Below are 17112 nucleotides of genomic sequence, written 5' to 3'. Positions count from 1 at the left end.
GTGTCGCTAAATTGGCGTTACCTGCCGTCGGAGCAAAGTTCTCTCACAAGCACTATGCAACAGCTGGTACGAGGTCCTTTCGAAACTTATAGAGGTATGTTTTCGTCTGCTTTCCTGCTCCTTCAAGATAGACGTTTACGTGTAAGTGTCTGCACGGAAGTATTGTGAGGCATGGTGTTGCATCTGTCAAAGGAGCGAAGTAAGGACATTTCCGTGCTTATATAGCACTAAAGCGGTAATCACCGTCTTAAGCTAAACGCACGCAGGCATTCCAGTGTAGTCGTACCATGCGCAGTGTGAAAAAATGTTCACAAACTTCCATCAGATATCTGCAACCTTCTGAGTTTATGCATGCCCCTTTGGAGGCACCCTAGCATCCTTGCGCTTACCTATGCCCTCCTGTGTTGCACTGTTTATATTTTGTGTGCATGTGCTGGCGGCCATGCGTTTTTGAAATCTGCATAATATGGAACAATTCATTTCGTCTTTTTTTTTTATATAGACATAGGTTCTATATACCCTATAGCTTGCTGAGGTAGAGCCCCGCCACGGCGGTTCACTGGTTAGGGCCGCGCCCAGCTACTGAACCCAAGGATGCGGGATCAAATCCCGGCTGCGGCGGCCTCCTTCCGATGGAGACAAAAAGCAAGGCGTCCGTGTGCTGTGCGATGTCAGTGCACGTTAAAGAACCCCAGGCTGTCGAAGTTTCTGGAACCCTCCACTACGGAGTCTCTCATAGCCTGAGTCGCTTTTGGAACGTTAAACGCTACAAACAAAACCGAACCATCCCGAAGTAGAGAACTTGCAAGACAGCTTCCTCTCTACGGCGAGAGGACAAGCTACAATCGTAAGGTGACGGTTGTGCTGCACGTGCGGCCTGGAAGCCACTGTCATCGCCCTCATTGCTTTTGGCGGGTTAGAGCTAGCATGGGTTCTCACTTCTTTCTTTCTTTTTTTTTTTTTGCCTCAGGGAACTCCAGCAGCCATCAATACGTACCAAGGAACCCTACCCCTTTCTTTCTTTTATGAGCATTTTAGTTCGATGCTACGGCGGCCAAGGTCTGTACTACGGACAGTGCCTGTGCTAACTGAGCGAAACTTTGGAGCGAGCTGGATAAGAAAACATATAATGCTCTAAAACGGATTTCATTTTACCAGCAGGCACTGTTCCAGCCTGCACGGGTAGCAAGGATTGGGACAGGAGTGTACTTAGGGAGGGCAGTCCAGTGGGAGCTCGCGAAACCCGCAAAAGCGCAGCCTACGGAACTCAATTTGAAAACCCCTTGGTAAGAGGAAACCGGACAGTTATTACAGATGACATATCAATAAAGCCACACACACACACACACACACACACACACACACACACACACACACACACACACACACACACACACACACACACACACACACACACACACACACACACACACACACACACACACACACACACACACACACACACACACACACGCACGCACGCACGCACACGCACACACACGCGCGCGCGCGCGCGCGTGTGCAGAACAAACGGTTTGTTGAAAGTTGAAACAAAAGAGCTGGTGCATACGCATACAAATACATAATCGGGGTGGCACTGAATGCAAAAATTGCTATATGCGAGACGGGACGCGTGTTTGTAAAATAATGAATTTCGTATCACGCGAAGGAGGCGAAGGGTCATTTGACGGCTCCAGCAAAACGAACCCATAAATCCAGGATGTAACAGACTGACAGTTGTAACTCGTGAACTACGTACGACGTACGTAGTTACGAATTGAGAAGATGATGAATAGTACGTGTTGAGGAGATGACAACTTGATTTTTTCAACTAAGAACGGCATGCAGCATTGCTTCTCAAAAAACAAAAAAACAAATGTGACTACAAGGCAAATACTCACCCCTCACGAAATACTCGCGAATTTCAATAACGCGCTTTCCGGCTTCCGAAACAGCGAAAGCACCGAAAGTGAGCCCCGCCGGGGTGGTACAGTGGCAAGACGCCCGACCACTGTCCGGAATATCCGGGTTCGAACCCGACCTCGGCGGATGGAGGCGAAACGAAGAGTCGTCCGTGTACTGTGCGATGTCAGCGCACGTTAAAGATCCCCAGGTGGTCGAAATTACTCTGTAGCCCTCCACTACGGCTCCCCCTTCTCTCTTTCCACTTTCACTCCCTCCTTCCTCCCACAGACACAAGTGTGACAGATACTGCGCCTTTCCCTTCCTGTGAACCAACCAACCAACCGAAAGTGACGAAACCGCCGCGAGCGCTGCGCTATACAAGTGACATTCACCGGAACTACGTTTTCTCCCCAGCTTCAGCTGCTAGCTGCGCGAGAGCTGGGCATGCGTGCTGGGGTCCTCGCCAGCCTTCGCTTTGCAATCGTTGCGGTAAAACGGATCGATGCAAACAAACAGAGAGCTGCGGTGCTGGCGCGGAACGCATCTTCGCTTCGCAGGTCGCAGGGAAGTTTAATTTTGTGGAGCTAAAACAGCGTGTAGCAACAGGCCACTGCGAACAAGTGCCGTGTAAGCAGCCAGCCATGTCCGAGCTCAGGAAAAGAACCGCGGAGCCCGAACAGAAAGAATCGAAGGTGAGTATTGCCTCTGTGTCTATACTACCCGAATGCAATCGCTCAGCCATATAGCTTTTCGCCGCAACTATATCGTGTAGTTAGTTGTGCCACGAACTTCCACTTCCTTATTTTGGTAGGTGGCTTCATGCTTCATTTCCGTGAGCTGACTTTTGACCAGGTTTCCTTGAACGGTCGGCGTTTTCTTTACCGCAGTCTAAATTTTGTGCGACACATTTTGGATTTCATATGATTACCGCCGTGCGATGGTTGTATTCGAACGTTTTAGAGTAGGTTTAATATTTGGTGATGTTTGTGTATCAAAAAGCGGCCATCGTCGATTAAACACCAGTGCTGTAAATCGTTATGTTCTTACTCTCTGAGCTTGCTCTGCATTTTATGTCAGTGATTCCTCTCAATTCTACTCTTGCTAGGAGCATGCAGTCGACTCTGACGACGAAAAGCTACCAGAAGAGAGCCAGGTGGACAGCCTGACAAAAGACTTACCTCAAGCAACAGACGAAACCACAACGCTTTTGGATTTTTATTTGAGCGGACTCCCGAAAAGGTTTGTGCTTTTAAAGGGCTCACGATTATCATCGCAGCCCTTTGGTGAAACATACATTGATTTGTTAATGTTCTTGCAACATTTTGTTTGCTCTTGTTTTGCGACTGACTCTTGTTTGTTTCGTTGCACTAGATGGAGAAACTGGGTTGTCAGAGGAATCTTCACGCTGGTCATGATGTTCTTTTTTGCTTTCGTCATTTGGATGGGACCTCTGGCTCTAATGGTGCTAGTAAGGACACCTTTTCTGTATTCTTTAGCCTCTAATATTATACCAGTGTAGTTTTGCATGCTGTAGGGTGAACACATGTATGGTGTTTTGTCTCTGACAAGGCAAATACAGTGTTGTTTCCTTGCTTAAACAGCTGAAGTGTAGCAGACGTTTTGTTACGTTAGTTTAACTTCTGTGACTCTTTTTTTTTTTTTTTTTCCTCATTTTAGGTATGTGAATACATTTCTTCATATTCAATGTGACGTTCATGACATTTACTTGTGTTATTGCTATCTGCAGTTACTGAAGTTTTCAGCATAGCTTGTGAGGTTGCCTTTGTTTTGGTTCATTATGTGCAGGTTCATAGTTCCAGATCTATTCATGCTCTGATTTATTGTTGCTGTTATACTGTCCAATTGTTCAGCTGAATCAGTAATTATTCAACATTCACTACACTGTCAAAGCAAAATGTTTATGAGGTGCATTATCAACAAAATGTGTGAGTTGCAGCACATGCTGAGGCAAGCATCCTGAAGCTGTTGGATGTACACTCACCCAATGTTTTAACCCGAGTGCGTGAGCATCAATCACCAAGTTGTTAAGATCCGTGGAGAATATGTGCGTGCATGTACCAAACTGTCTGGTGAAGCGGTCCTCTGCCAGGCTGTTGTGGGAAGCGGGCGCAACTCCTGCTTCTTTATCGCACCATTGTCATCTTCATCCTTTTCCTTTCCCGACCCTGCCATCAAGTTATAAAGGGTCAAGTGGTTGGTCTCGAGCGTGATACAATGCAATGTACACCCACTCATTATACTTTGTGTGTATCAGAATTTTTTCTTTCTTTTCCTATGGCTTATGCAGCACTTTCCTGCTGCAGCTGCTGCTGCAAAAACAAAGAAAAAGCATCTGTCACTGCAAGTCCTGCTGATAAGAAGCTTTCGTCTTGCAAAAAAATAGTGCAGACGTCTTGCTAGTGTCTTACCTTGCAATATCTAGAGCAAAAGCAAAAGAAAAATGAAGCCTCACTAAGGGGTACCTTTGCTCGCACTGGTAAGAAAGCAGACTTAATGAATTATATACCGTAAAGCGCGGTAGCAACCACGTGTGATCAGATTATTTCGCAAAGAAGGCAGTACCACATTGGCATTTTTCAGTGGCGTGCAAAAAAAACAGAAGAGAAGAGCGATAACGAACAAAAAGCACATGGGGTTTAGGTCCGGTTCACGAAGCACCTCTGGCAGAGGAAAGCTTCGACGGACTGTTCATTGCTTACATGCACATATTCTCGCTGATTTCGCCGCTGGGCTCGTCATACGACACTGATCGACTCAGCGGTCAATGCTCGTAGGTTCAGGTTTAAAAATTGGGAGTAGGTACTCACATGTGCAACACACATTTGTTGCTGGCTGCTGCTTGCTTATCGTGTGCTAAAGTTCAAATTTTTTCATGGGTTTGGCCCCTGCAAAGTTTGCAAAGTATTTGTTGAGCTCAAAAATTATACCACCTCAGTATAATCATTTAACACTATGGGCACCTAACTTTCTGAAAAGATCAGGGTTTTACTTGATGAAATTGTCAAGACATGTTGTTTTTGGTCAACTTCACTTCTCTATTGGTCTATTCACCACTGTAAACTACTGGGTGTTGGTAAAATTGCAAGCACCCTTCTTTTCATGTGCTTGGAAGTGAATTGCCTTGCTATTAGTGAATGGTCTGTTTTCTGCCGACATTTTAATTGTATAGATTAATGAAGAATAATTTCAATCTTTTTGCTACAGCATGAGAAGATGCTTGCTAACACTGCATTGTAGTGAAAAAGGCTGTAGTGTGAATCCTTATGGAGTTAATGATTGACATTGACTTAGCAGTGCACTTAAAATACTTGCTATTAACTGCTGCTCTGATGTTTGGACATTGTTTCATGGTGAACTTATTGTAAGGCACTATTAAATTGGTAATGCTTATCCTTATCTTTTTTTCACAGACCATAATGATCCAAGTGAAGTGCTTCCAAGAGATTATTGCCATTGGTTATGCTGTCTACCGAGTTCATGGGCTTCCATGGTTTCGGTCTTTGTCTTGGTATTTTCTCCTGACAACAAACTACTTCCTGTATGGGGAAAGCCTTGTGGACTACTTTGGTGTTCTCATCAGCCGAACGGTATGTGATTACTGGTAGCAGGTTGTTATATTCATTTTGCATTCCATCAGTACACTTCGTCATAAAGTTTAATGAACATTTACAAGTGCTGTGTGTCATGCAAAACTCAAACGCTAAGTTGAGGTTAAAAATTACATATATGTAATTGATGTCTGTGAAGCAGAATGAGAAAAAGGTTTATGGGGTTTTACATCCCGAAGCAACTCAGGCTGTGAGAGGCTCCTAATTATTTTTTAGCAGTCTCTAAATTGTTTGCATTGCCAGGAGCAGACATTTCGAATGCCAAACAATCTGTTTGCCACAATGCTTGCAAATCTTAAAGGCGGCCATTCAGTTCACCAACCTAGCATTGCCAGCTTCCCTGCAAACTAAGATATTGATATCATTGAACGGCCTATAAAGGTAGGACAAGCAGGTGTTGACAGGACAGACTTATAGCCTGTCCACTTGCCTGTCTCATCTTTCTGTGCGGTTTTCTATTCTTGAGCAAATATGTACCAACTGCCGCAACTAACCATCACCTTGGGGGACAAAGTAACATTCTTCTGGTCTCAGTCAGACTCTGCCAAGTGCTCCTGCTGCATCACAAGCCCAGGAAGCATGGCGCTCCTCTGAGGTTAATTCCGCACATTAATTTCTGACGGCAAGCTCTGTGGGCTCGTGCAGCCTGATGTTCGAAGTTTACACGAACATGCCATATTATTCCCATCGTACACAGTGTATATGTGTGGCCATGAGGTTATAGATAAGCCTGACTTCTTAGTTGTTCTTGCCACATGAGAAATGTGTCTGCATGAGCTGTATACTCTGCAGCTATTGGTAATTAGCCTGTATATAGCACAAAAGTTGGAAGTGCCTCTGTTTCTATTACAGATCCAGGCACTTTGCTTAGAAGTGTATCTTAGAAGACTGCTGTCACTGTAAAAATAATTATTTTTCATGCAGTTCTTGCTTGTATGAAATGCATTTTGTAGAGTGCTTTGCTGCTAGCTTTTATTTGGTTTTTTTTTTTGTCACATGGCTTACTTTTCTCATTCATTTCATTATTGGATAATAAAAGTCACCATTAAGATTGATGTACAAAACCAAGCCTCTGAGACTATACCGCTGTTCTGAGTTTCGGTTTTTGCATCTTTTACTCTTGTTAGGACTCCCTGAAGCCACTTGTCCGCTACCATCGCTTCATTTCATTTTGTATGTACCTGCTGGGCTTCATCTGGTTTGTGCTGAGCCTTGTGAAGAAATATTACATGCGTCAGTTCTCACTGGTATGTATTATATCTTAGGCTGCAAAATCAGGTGCAAAGCTTGAGTAAACTTACTTCATTATCTTTTTCCTTCTTTCCCAAGTTTGCCTGGACTCATGTGACGCTGGTCATCATTGTGACCCAGTCATACTTTCTCATTCAGAATATGTTTGAAGGGTTGATCTGGTGAGTGTATCCTTTCTGTGGTCTGTGCGAAAAATATTATTTAAATTTTTATGGGGGAACCTAATGGACCATTTCCTTGTTCTGCTGCTCTTACTAGATAAAATCATTGGAGCGTTATTATACCACTAAAAGCGGAATTTACTTATGCATGTAACGTTCATAGTGGCAAATCCTTTGAATTTAAACACACTGAGCCACTTGTTACCATTTCTTGCGATCTTGTACCAACACTTCATATGTTAGCACAGGATTTGGTTTATGACTGCTGCATTTAATCACAGCAACAGCAGCCAGTTGCAAGGTTGTGTCTGTGTTTAACCTTGATTTTGGTAACAGGGTGCAGAGAATGTGCCTCATGTACAGATGCAATGCTAAAGAAGGGTGGGAGTTCTCTTTTGCTTTGTTGTTTCAGTCGTGCTTTCATTAATTATGCGTGTGTGAAAACTGTGGAACTCATTCCTGCTACCTCGAGGCGGGTTTACTTTGTCTTGGTATCTGGTTTGAAATAGCGCCATCATTCGAAATTATTCATTGTAGTTACTCTAAGTATGCACAGTGAAAAACGTAAGGGGTATGGAAAGGTTGCATCAATGCGACAGCCATGAGCAACAAGAGTAGGGCACTTAAGATGCTCATAAATCATTCTTCCAGAAAGTTAAGGAAAGGGTCTTCTTTTCTGCATTTTATGTGTATTGAACATTTTTTTCATGAAGAAACACTTCCCAAAGATCGTTAGTTTCTCTGCCTTCATTGCAAATAGTTGTATCCCCTATGGTGTCATTGTGAAAACCATAGACATTGAAGTTTTGGCTTGTATTGTGATACAGACCTGTGCTTAGCTTAACTTATGTACTGGTAGAGCCAGTGTAAGAGAACTTACATCTTGGGCTTTATTTCTGCATTTTGTAACCAAATGAAAGCTCTTGTGCATGGCTGAATTCTTGGAAAGGGTGTTCCTTGCATGCAGTCATAATTGAAATTAACTTTATATGCCTTTATATATAGGTATCATGTACATTGTGTCATGGCATCCACAGTAACATGTTGGCACATATAAGCAAATTTATTTTCCAGCAAATGTTACTCCAAATTTTTGTTGTTTTTGGAAGCATGGAACCTGTGCAGGAATAAAGTGAAAAATGTAATCAATTACAGCAATATTTCTGCATCATTGTAGCCACCATAGCAATGTCTTCATTGAGTCCATTTGAGTGCCAGGCACTCTACTCAAATTCTGGGACCTTCTGTGTGTCTTGCAGGTTCATAGCTCCTGTGTCTATGATTGTCTGCAATGATGTCATGGCCTATATGTTTGGCTTCTTCTTTGGACGAACGCCACTGATCCAGCTGTCGCCAAAAAAGACTTGGGAGGGCTTTATAGGAGGAGGCATTGCAACTGTCGTCTTTGGTGCTATGGTAAGTGGAAGTTGCTGATAGGGGAAGCTAAGTTTGACCTTTTCGTTGATTGTGATTTCCAAGCGTTCTTAACCATGTAAGAATCGGCGTTCATTACTTGTGTATGTCCCGATTATAAAGGCTCTTTTCCATTTGCTTCTCAAATCTAGAACCTAGCACTACTATGCGGCATCTGGGAAAGAGGCCGGGGGAGGCATTATTTTGTAGTTTTGATTTGATATTGTTGACAGTGGATATTCAGTGCAGCATGATGTAATTGCAAAAAAGCATGCCGTACAGCTTTCACTCAAAAGCAGGTGACCATTGTCTGTTTTTTGATAAGTTAAATTTTCGGTGGTGTAAACCAATCTTGTACCAATCTTTTGTCTTTTTGGTCTCTTGAGGTTACAGTTAATGTGGCTTCACTCCCGCGTTATTGATAACATTTTCTAACTCGCAGCTACAAGCTGCTGATTGAGTAAATATAGGAATGCCTTGTGCCCATATTTTATGTGGTGGTAATTCTTGGCTACATTTGCATAGAAAAACAATTCTAGGATACTAGTTAAATGTGTCAGTATTTATCTTGAGAAACATTGAGGGACAGCATGAAAAACACGTGAGCACTCATGTTTGTCTCCTTGTACTATCTTTCGCGCTGTTTCTCAAGATTAACTCGCACCAATTAAAGGGCCACTGTCCAGGGAAGGACCTCTTAAGCAAAGGAGCCCAGTGTTTCAATCACGTACCGGAGATAGTCTGTGCAAAATGCTACAGTGACACGCGCGCCGCAAAGCAACGAAAACACAAATCAAAGCTCTCTTCGGGAAGCCTTCGGGAAGCCAGCTTCCCCGTTCCCTGCGCTGGCCCATCAACCCGCAACTATGACGTCTTAGTCAAAAACGACGTCCATTGGTCCATCTCGCTGTCTGAGGGTGAAGGATGGGTGTCTACCGCTCGCTGCGCGCTTTTCCCTCGCCACGGTCGGACTGAATCCAGCGGCGCGCGCTCCCTCGCCCGTTTGTTTGTATTTTCTCGCGCACGCGGAGTGCCACGCCCCACCTCCTGCCAAACGCGGAGGAGGAAGGGGAATTTGTCTTGCGGAGGCTAGACGATCGGGCAAGACAGTGAAAAATCTTTGCGAGGGAACGGGAGGACAGAAACACGACAGAATCGAGTGATTGTGGTGGCTGTAACTGTGTTATTAGTTACTCTTTTCAAAAACATTTTGCGGCCTTGCGTTCTGAGGGCGAAGTCTCAGTTACCGGGGAAGAAAATATTTTCGACTGGGGGGTGGACAGTGGGCCTTTAACCCACCTGCGTACACTTGTGCGTACATACACGTTAAACAAAATAAATATAGCCTTGGATCATATTAAAGGAACAGTCTACTGCTGGAGACAAGTATAAAAATATTGGCATACTCTGGTAGATCTTATCGCATGGTGGCAGTATTGAGGGAAGTACTCCTGGTTTAACCAGGAATTTGTATTTTAAATTGGTCAGGAAAGTCAGGTTTTAGCCGTTGGTGGCATCATACTGTCTTTTCTAATAGTTCATCTCTTTGGAGCATCTGAAGTTAATATATTTATGATTATGCCACAGTGTCAGGCAGACAGGTATTCGTGGTCATATCAAATTAAGGCAGCTTACTTTTTCCTCTAGCAATAAATTACAGCTACTTTTATTCTTTAATCTTCCTTGATTCGCTTTTAAAATGCGTTCAAAACAGAATACCGCAAAACCAAAGACGCCGCTGTACTTGTAGTGGCGCTGTACTTGTAGTGGCGCTGCAGTAAAGCTGCTATAAACTAAAACAGTTGTTGGTATTTGTGGTAGATTTCTCCGGGTTTATTTCATTCTATTTAAAGCTATTTTGGTACTCTCAGTTATAGTTTTAACAAAATCTGTGTATCTTAGTTAATGACAAGTTCTGCAGGCGACTTAAGTGGCTCTGTAGTCGTGTTCATGGGGCTGCATAGAGTTACTATACTAACCGTATGTCATGTCCATAATGTCAGTGTTTGCAGACGCAGACTACCCCTGAGAAAATGAGACTATCATATGGAAAAGTGAAGCTTTAAATGATTCTGCTGTGTTTCTCAGCTCCTCAGCCGGGTGTTCATTAATTTGTGGATGGAGCATTCCAATGAAGCAAGAAAAAAAAAATTGTTGAAAGAGTCAGTAGATTGTCCCGTTAAGGTGCATTTCTGATAATACAAACAAATATCCTTGCTCCTTTGAGGTTTTAGAGTCAACTGTATACATTGTTATGATGCTTTACAGCTTGTTTGCATTGCTTTTTCATATTGTTCATGATATTTTAAAGAGTAATGTTTTATACTAATTAAGTGACAAGCGTTATTCATTCATTTGCTTTACATTTTTGCTTGCACTTGGTATTTTAGGTGACAGCGAGTAAATTATACATCGGTGTTTGCTTTCTTTATGACATGAAATTTTTCCTTGCAGCAAAATTTTAATATTATATGTTCCCAAAAGGAGTGCAAAGCTAGATTTCTGTTATTTTATAAAAATTTTGAGATAAATGCGCATCCATTGTAATGCTTACGAAGTCTAATCTTCCCTTCTATCAAATTCAAATCTTTATTTTCATCGTCCAGATGTTATGGGCACAGACAAAAAGCTCACATTGGAGCTTGATTGCGTGCCTGCGCCCCCGTACAAGGATTCAGGTTATTGGTACTTTGCTTATGCGTTGGCAATAACATAAAGTAATTTCACTTGAGGAGATGCTTACAGAAAGTGCGCAGGAACGTCGACACAATAAATTAAGATAAGAAGTTAATGAGATTAAGTAAAGGAGTTCATTAATGATGGCAAAACATAGCTGAGCATTTAACTTCCGTAATTAGTCCGTCTCTGTGGAATGAACCATTCTTCAGGATCTCGTATGGCATGAGTGCATTGTCTAAGTTTTAGCTGAGCCAACATCTCAAGGAACTTTCGATGGATATTGCTTCTTTTATACCGTTTTACTAGACTAGTACTGTATTGTTCAGGTATTGGAGTTATTTTGAAGGAATTAAGAAAGGTCTAGTTGTGACATCGCGAGGGACGTTAGCAATACTTCCTATTGGTCTATTCTGTATTATATGTAGCCTGTTTAGGTTTGAGTGTGCAGTATTTCCCCAGACAGTAAAACAGTAGTTTAGAACAGAAGAAAAAATTGAATTATACAAAATTAGTTTTATGTTTTGCGGAAGAAAACAGCGCAGTTTGCTTAATATACCAACTATTTTTGATAACTTCTCAGCAGTCTTATGAGCATGTGTTAACCCTGATAAATGCTTCTCCAAAAAGACTCCGAGACTTTTCACAACAGGGGCAACTTCTAAAGGCGCTGATCCAATTTTAATTGAAAGGTCAGTATTGCACACTAATTTATTTCTTAGTCTGAGAAGCACGGCTTTTGTTTTGTTCATATTAATAAATAATTAGTGTTCCATGGACCAGGTATTTTGAAAGATTTAAGCACTTGATTGCTTCTTCGGTCAAGTCGTTTGTGCTGCTAAGGGTGAAAAATAGGCTCATGTCATCAGCATATATTACGAAAGTTGGTCGCGGGTCAATGAGAGTGATGTGATTTATGTAAATGATAAAAAGTAATTGTTGTATTGTAGAAGTAAAATCAAATGACACACCGCAGAGATGTTATGCGCCAAGCACCACCTTGTCGCCGACCTCCCCTTTATTTTCCTCTGTCCCGTACACGTGATGTCTTACGTAACATGCATGTGACTGAAACTGAAAGTACCAGAGAAGCGAAAATGAGACTTCTACAGTTACATGAGCGAACAACATATTCTCCCCCCTTAAAAAATTGAACACTGGCAAGAGTGAAAGTCCTACTTTACAACATAGTCCTTCATCCATGCAGGCGGTCGTGATACTCAAGAAGACCTCTTGCTTGGCTCCTGGACTTCACTTCTGCATGTTCTGATGTTACCTCTCCATCTTCCAAACTCTCAGATTGTTGCTCTTAGTCTTCATTCAGCTCTTGGAAAGTGGAAGGGCTTGGCTCCCTAGGAACACCCACTGGGAGAGAGGCTGACATGTGTTCTTGTTCACAGCGCTTTGATCGGGTCGATGTTTCTAGCACCCGACATAGCTTGTATGCATTTCATGTACGCTGATCTTCAAGGACAATGAACCAGGCTCCTTCTGTCCCACAACCTTCTATGGCTTGGTGTAGTCCAGACCACCCCTCTTAGCACTAAGAGGCTTTTTCATCCGCACAAAGTCATCAGGATGAAAGGTTGGAGTCATTGCACCCCTCTCTCTGTCAGTGTACGCCTTGCTGGGATGCTGTTTTACTCTTACTCGTTCCCAAAGCTTGGTCAGTTCTTCTCCTTGGTTGGAGAATAACCTTGTACTCGGGTAACCAACGATGTCCATCATAGTCCTTGGAGTGCGACCATGTAGCAATACAGCTGGCACAATTCCAGTTGTCGCATGAGGTGTGCTCCGATAAACAGCCAGGTACTCCACAACGGCAGTCTCAAGAGGGCGCTGTTCCAATGCTGCTGTGGAATTATACCGAAAGTGGAAAATGCAGATCAGGAAGGAAGCTTTCTTTGATAACTCAAGAGGCAGTGCCCTACTTTTTGAAGCTAGATCAGGGTGCCTTAGAACACGCAGCTACAAACAGAAATTTAACAATGAAGGTGACGCATGTGCTGTATGTGGTAACTCCAGTGAAACAATTGACCATATTATACTCGTATGTAATGGTATCCATCCGGAAGTTGATGTAGGCGCAGTAACTGTTCCTGAAGCTCTGGGGTTTAGAGACATCAGTGGCCGGGTGAATAAACCGGCGGTGGAAACTAGCAAAAAACGACTGGAAGATTGGTGGCTTAAAAGCAGAGAAGTGACATAAGGTTAGTAATGTACAAACTAAAAGTTAATAAATAGAATGATGGTTTAGTTAACCAATCTAAATCAATAATTAAGATATAGGGAGAACATTGAGCAGGATAGCTACTGCTACCAGCCCGTTTCAAAGGGGACGCTCCTATATTCCATCCATCCATCCATCCAAGTTGGACAAAGTCCTTCAGTACTCTGTTGAAGCAATCTACTGTCCGTTGCTCTGAGGACAGTAAACAGACGAGCAAGAGTTCTTGATTCCCCGTTGCTGAAGGAAGTTTTCAAAAATCACAGATGTAAGCTGAGGCCCGTGGTCAGTCAGTGCCTCATCAGGATATCCTTCATAACTGAAAACTGCAGTTAGGAACTTCATTACACTCTCTGAGGTTATGTTTGCCACAAAACAGACCTCTGGCCACTTGGAGTATAAGTCAACCAAGGTCAGTGCAAACTTGCAACTTTCCTTAGCCCTTTCAAATGGACCAACAATGTCCAGTGCCAATTTCTTCCAGGCACGTTCTGGAAGTGGAATTGTCTGTGGTGGTGCCACCGACGGTTTGGCAGATTTATTCGCAGCTTGGCAAATGTAGCAAGAGTGAATGGCTTCCTCCGCCTGTTTATCCTGTCCTGGCCACCAATACTGGTTTGGTTGCGTAGTCTCTATTTCGTTCAGACAATTCCGGGATGACTTTCATGTGCAGCTGTCGGTAGAGCTGACGTCAGTGATGATGGGATGACTAATCGCCAGTCATGGGCGGTATCGAAGATACATGTATCTTCGATACTATATTTAGATACATTTTGTGTATCAGTATTAGGTATCGTGTGCTGAAAATGAAAGTATCGGTATCAAAAATACATTTTTAGAGTATCTTGTATTTTGAAGGTACTTAATACTAAAGAAAACTTCAAATGTTGAAACCGCTGCGAGACGTTGGGTTGACGGCGCTCGCTAAGACACTAGTACAGGCCTTGAGACAGCTCGGCTTGCAGTACCGCCTGAGTCCCCTACAAATGCCCCCCCCCTCAACGTTAACGACATTTCCAGATTTCCTTTCTTTAGAACTGAAGGAGGCAATGTAAGTAGGTGCTCACGAGGTGCTTTACTTCTGAGCACCGAGTGCGTACCACGAAGCTGCTAAGCCGTTAACAGACACACAGAAAGATATGAAGAAAGCGGAAATGCAAGGCAAACACGCAGTAGTGGTCACGTACACTGCTTTACTTCTAACCGCTCTCCCCATCCTTTGTCATCACCCCCCCCCCCCCCCTCATCTCTGCGGCATCTGATTCTCGTCAAGCAGCGTCCTCAGTGTACTGTCAGGCGCAGTAACTTATGCACGGCCCTTCCCCAAACCCCTGGGCTCCACGTGCCGGCTCTGCGTGGCGGCAAGAACACAAGCTTCTAAAGCCTCAGTCCGCCATGATGCATTCGGCTAACCGCTGTTCTTGCAGTTACTGCGTCTGACTGAAAACAAATCCATTCTTTGTAACTGCACAGGGAAGACGCTTCCACTATACTTTTTTTCTGGAATAAATATTACGTCTAAAATTTTATGAAATGCACGACATGAAAACTATGAATGCAATTTTCCAGCACAGTTCGAATAACAAATTATACGTTGTCAAAAATTTTATTCTGCAAAAAATATTTAAGCAAACCTTGAATAAAACTTGTAATGATATCTCTATCTAAAAAAAAATTTACTTTTTGAAATATGTGAATTAATTGAGACCATATTACCACTTTCTGTTAAAAAACAGACTTCTGTCTTTTATCTGCAACCAGCCACAGTTCTCCAGCAGCGCTAGGGAACCTCGAATTTCCTAACTACTCTAGGATGCTTGAGTCAACGCGGCTATGGTCACGCTGATAAAAGGCATCGCCATCTTATACAACACTGCAGTGTGCTCGTATGCGTATATAGAGAGGCTTTTCTCATTTGCGACACTTTTAGCATGCTCACATCGCACTCTTCCCGGACTTAATAACGTTCAGCCATTTTATTTTTCTTGTTTTTTCTCTAGCTTTTAACAATATGCAGAGCTTCAAAAGTTTATCGCACCAATGGCAATATAATTGCTCAGTTCTCCAAATGCAGTCAGGTTGCACGTTTTAGCACAGAGAATTTTACGCAGGGGTCACCGGATAAGTAACGTGTAGTATGAAATGAAAAGCAACAGAATAAACTAAAAAAAAAAAATTATGTATTTGTATGCATAGCCAAGTGCTCACAGGGTTCGCTTGAACAGCATTAGTTTAAAGAAATATTTCGCTAGGTTACTTGTGGGAAGCAATCGCTTCATTGCAACTATGGCTTCAATTCAATGTGAAGTTCTGACAAGGACAGCTGCCCAAACAGAGGAGCTTCAATAACTCCGTGCTGGCGTATTCGTTTAAGCTCTTTTAGAAAAACTACGCTATATGAGTGCTCTAAAGATTCTAGAAAGCACAGTACAATTTCCTGATGTCGCTAATCTTATTGCCACCTTTATTATGGTGGGATTTCAGTGTTGTATCGAAGTATCGACGATACAGTACCAAGTATCTGTATCGAAACTCGATTTCGATTCTGCATCTTGTATCGGCATCGAAATTGTAATTTTTCAGGGTATCGAGTATCGGTATCGAAGATACTTTTTTGAAGCATCTTGCCCAGCCCTGCTAATCACTCATCTCGTAAAAGCAGATCATCCATTACTGCCAACTCTTCCCGGACATTGAAGAACGGCAGCAACTCAAAGTTGAGGGTACGCTTGGCAGGCCACTTGGTTGTCACATACAGCAGCACTAGGTCTACTTGTACATCTTCTTGCAGTTGTTTTTTAATGATCTATGATGAAACCACTGAGACAATCTTCTTCTTGTTCCTGTAATGCAGGCCATGATAAGCATGAAAGTGCATCTGCCACCTTATTGTCGCATCCGCGCTTATAAAGCACATCGAAGTTGTTATACAGCAGGCATGCAGATCACTTTGCGTTACGCGGAGATTGACGACTCGTTCCACATGATGAGAGCAGGGTGACCAGTGCTTGATGTTTTGTTCTCAACTCGAACTTCCTCCCCCACAAGAAGTAATGCCAGTATTCACAGGCCCATACACACGCAAGTGCTTCCTTCTCTTCAACAGAGTATTTACGTTCAGCTCGGGAAAGGGCTCGAAATGCGAATGCGACAGTATGCAGATCACCATTGAATTTTTGTCGCAGAACAGCTCCGAGTTCATAATGTGATGCACCTGTGGTCACGACCACTGTTAGAGTCGGATCAAACATGTGGATTGCTTCACAAGTTGAAAGTAGCTGCTTCACTTCATGGAATCATTGGGCCGCCTTGGCGTCCCATATGAAAGCAACACCGTATCGCAGGAGCCTGTGCTGCGGCTCAACAAAATCTGCATAGTGAGGTAGAAATTTGACATAATAACCTACCAGTCCCAAGAATGAATGTAACTCACTAGTGTTGGTAGGCTGTGGTGCATCTACTATGGCTTCAACTTTTGACCGAAGAGGTACCAAGCCTTTGCAATTGACGACGTGACCCAGAAATGTCAACTCCTTGACATTGAAGACACACTTGTGGTTTAGCCGTAGACCAGCAGCTGAGATGCGCTCTAGTATCCTTCAAATATTTTCACTGTGTTCAGAGATCGACTTCTCATACACAATTACATCATCAATGTAACAAAGCACATCGTTGCATCCTTCCAGTAGTTTGGTCATCATCTTTTGAAAGGTGCTTGGTGTAGATGCAAGGCCGAAACACACACGACGAAATCGAAAGAGCCCATCAAAGTGATAAAAATTGTAAGGTCTCTGCTTTCCAGTGTTAACTCAAGCTGGTGGTAGGCTGATGTGAGATCAATCTTTGAAAA

General features: G+C 43.0%; 1 protein-coding gene across 1 annotated transcript in view; it reads left to right on the top strand.

Annotated features, from left to right (window-relative positions):
• Positions 1 to 2313: 2313 nt before the first annotated feature.
• Cds (CDP-diacylglycerol synthase) overlaps positions 2314 to 17112 on the top strand; it is a 37153-nt gene continuing 22354 nt past the window's right edge. Inside the window, exons 1-7 of the mRNA XM_084589579.1 lie at positions 2314 to 2597; positions 3011 to 3144; positions 3277 to 3373; positions 5337 to 5513; positions 6662 to 6781; positions 6864 to 6946; positions 8206 to 8362. Coding sequence (XP_084445705.1) covers positions 2547 to 2597; positions 3011 to 3144; positions 3277 to 3373; positions 5337 to 5513; positions 6662 to 6781; positions 6864 to 6946; positions 8206 to 8362 — 819 coding nt within the window. The 5' untranslated portion in view covers positions 2314 to 2546. The remainder of the gene's footprint in view (positions 2598 to 3010; positions 3145 to 3276; positions 3374 to 5336; positions 5514 to 6661; positions 6782 to 6863; positions 6947 to 8205; positions 8363 to 17112) is intronic.

This window comes from Amblyomma maculatum, chromosome 1, assembly GCF_055883805.1.
Source record: "Amblyomma maculatum isolate TAMU_Amacu chromosome 1, ASM5588380v1, whole genome shotgun sequence".
Taxonomy (NCBI): Eukaryota; Metazoa; Arthropoda; class Arachnida; order Ixodida; family Ixodidae; genus Amblyomma; species Amblyomma maculatum.
The sequence above is the reverse complement of the archived record's forward strand: the minus strand, read 5'-3'. Positions and strand labels throughout refer to the sequence as shown.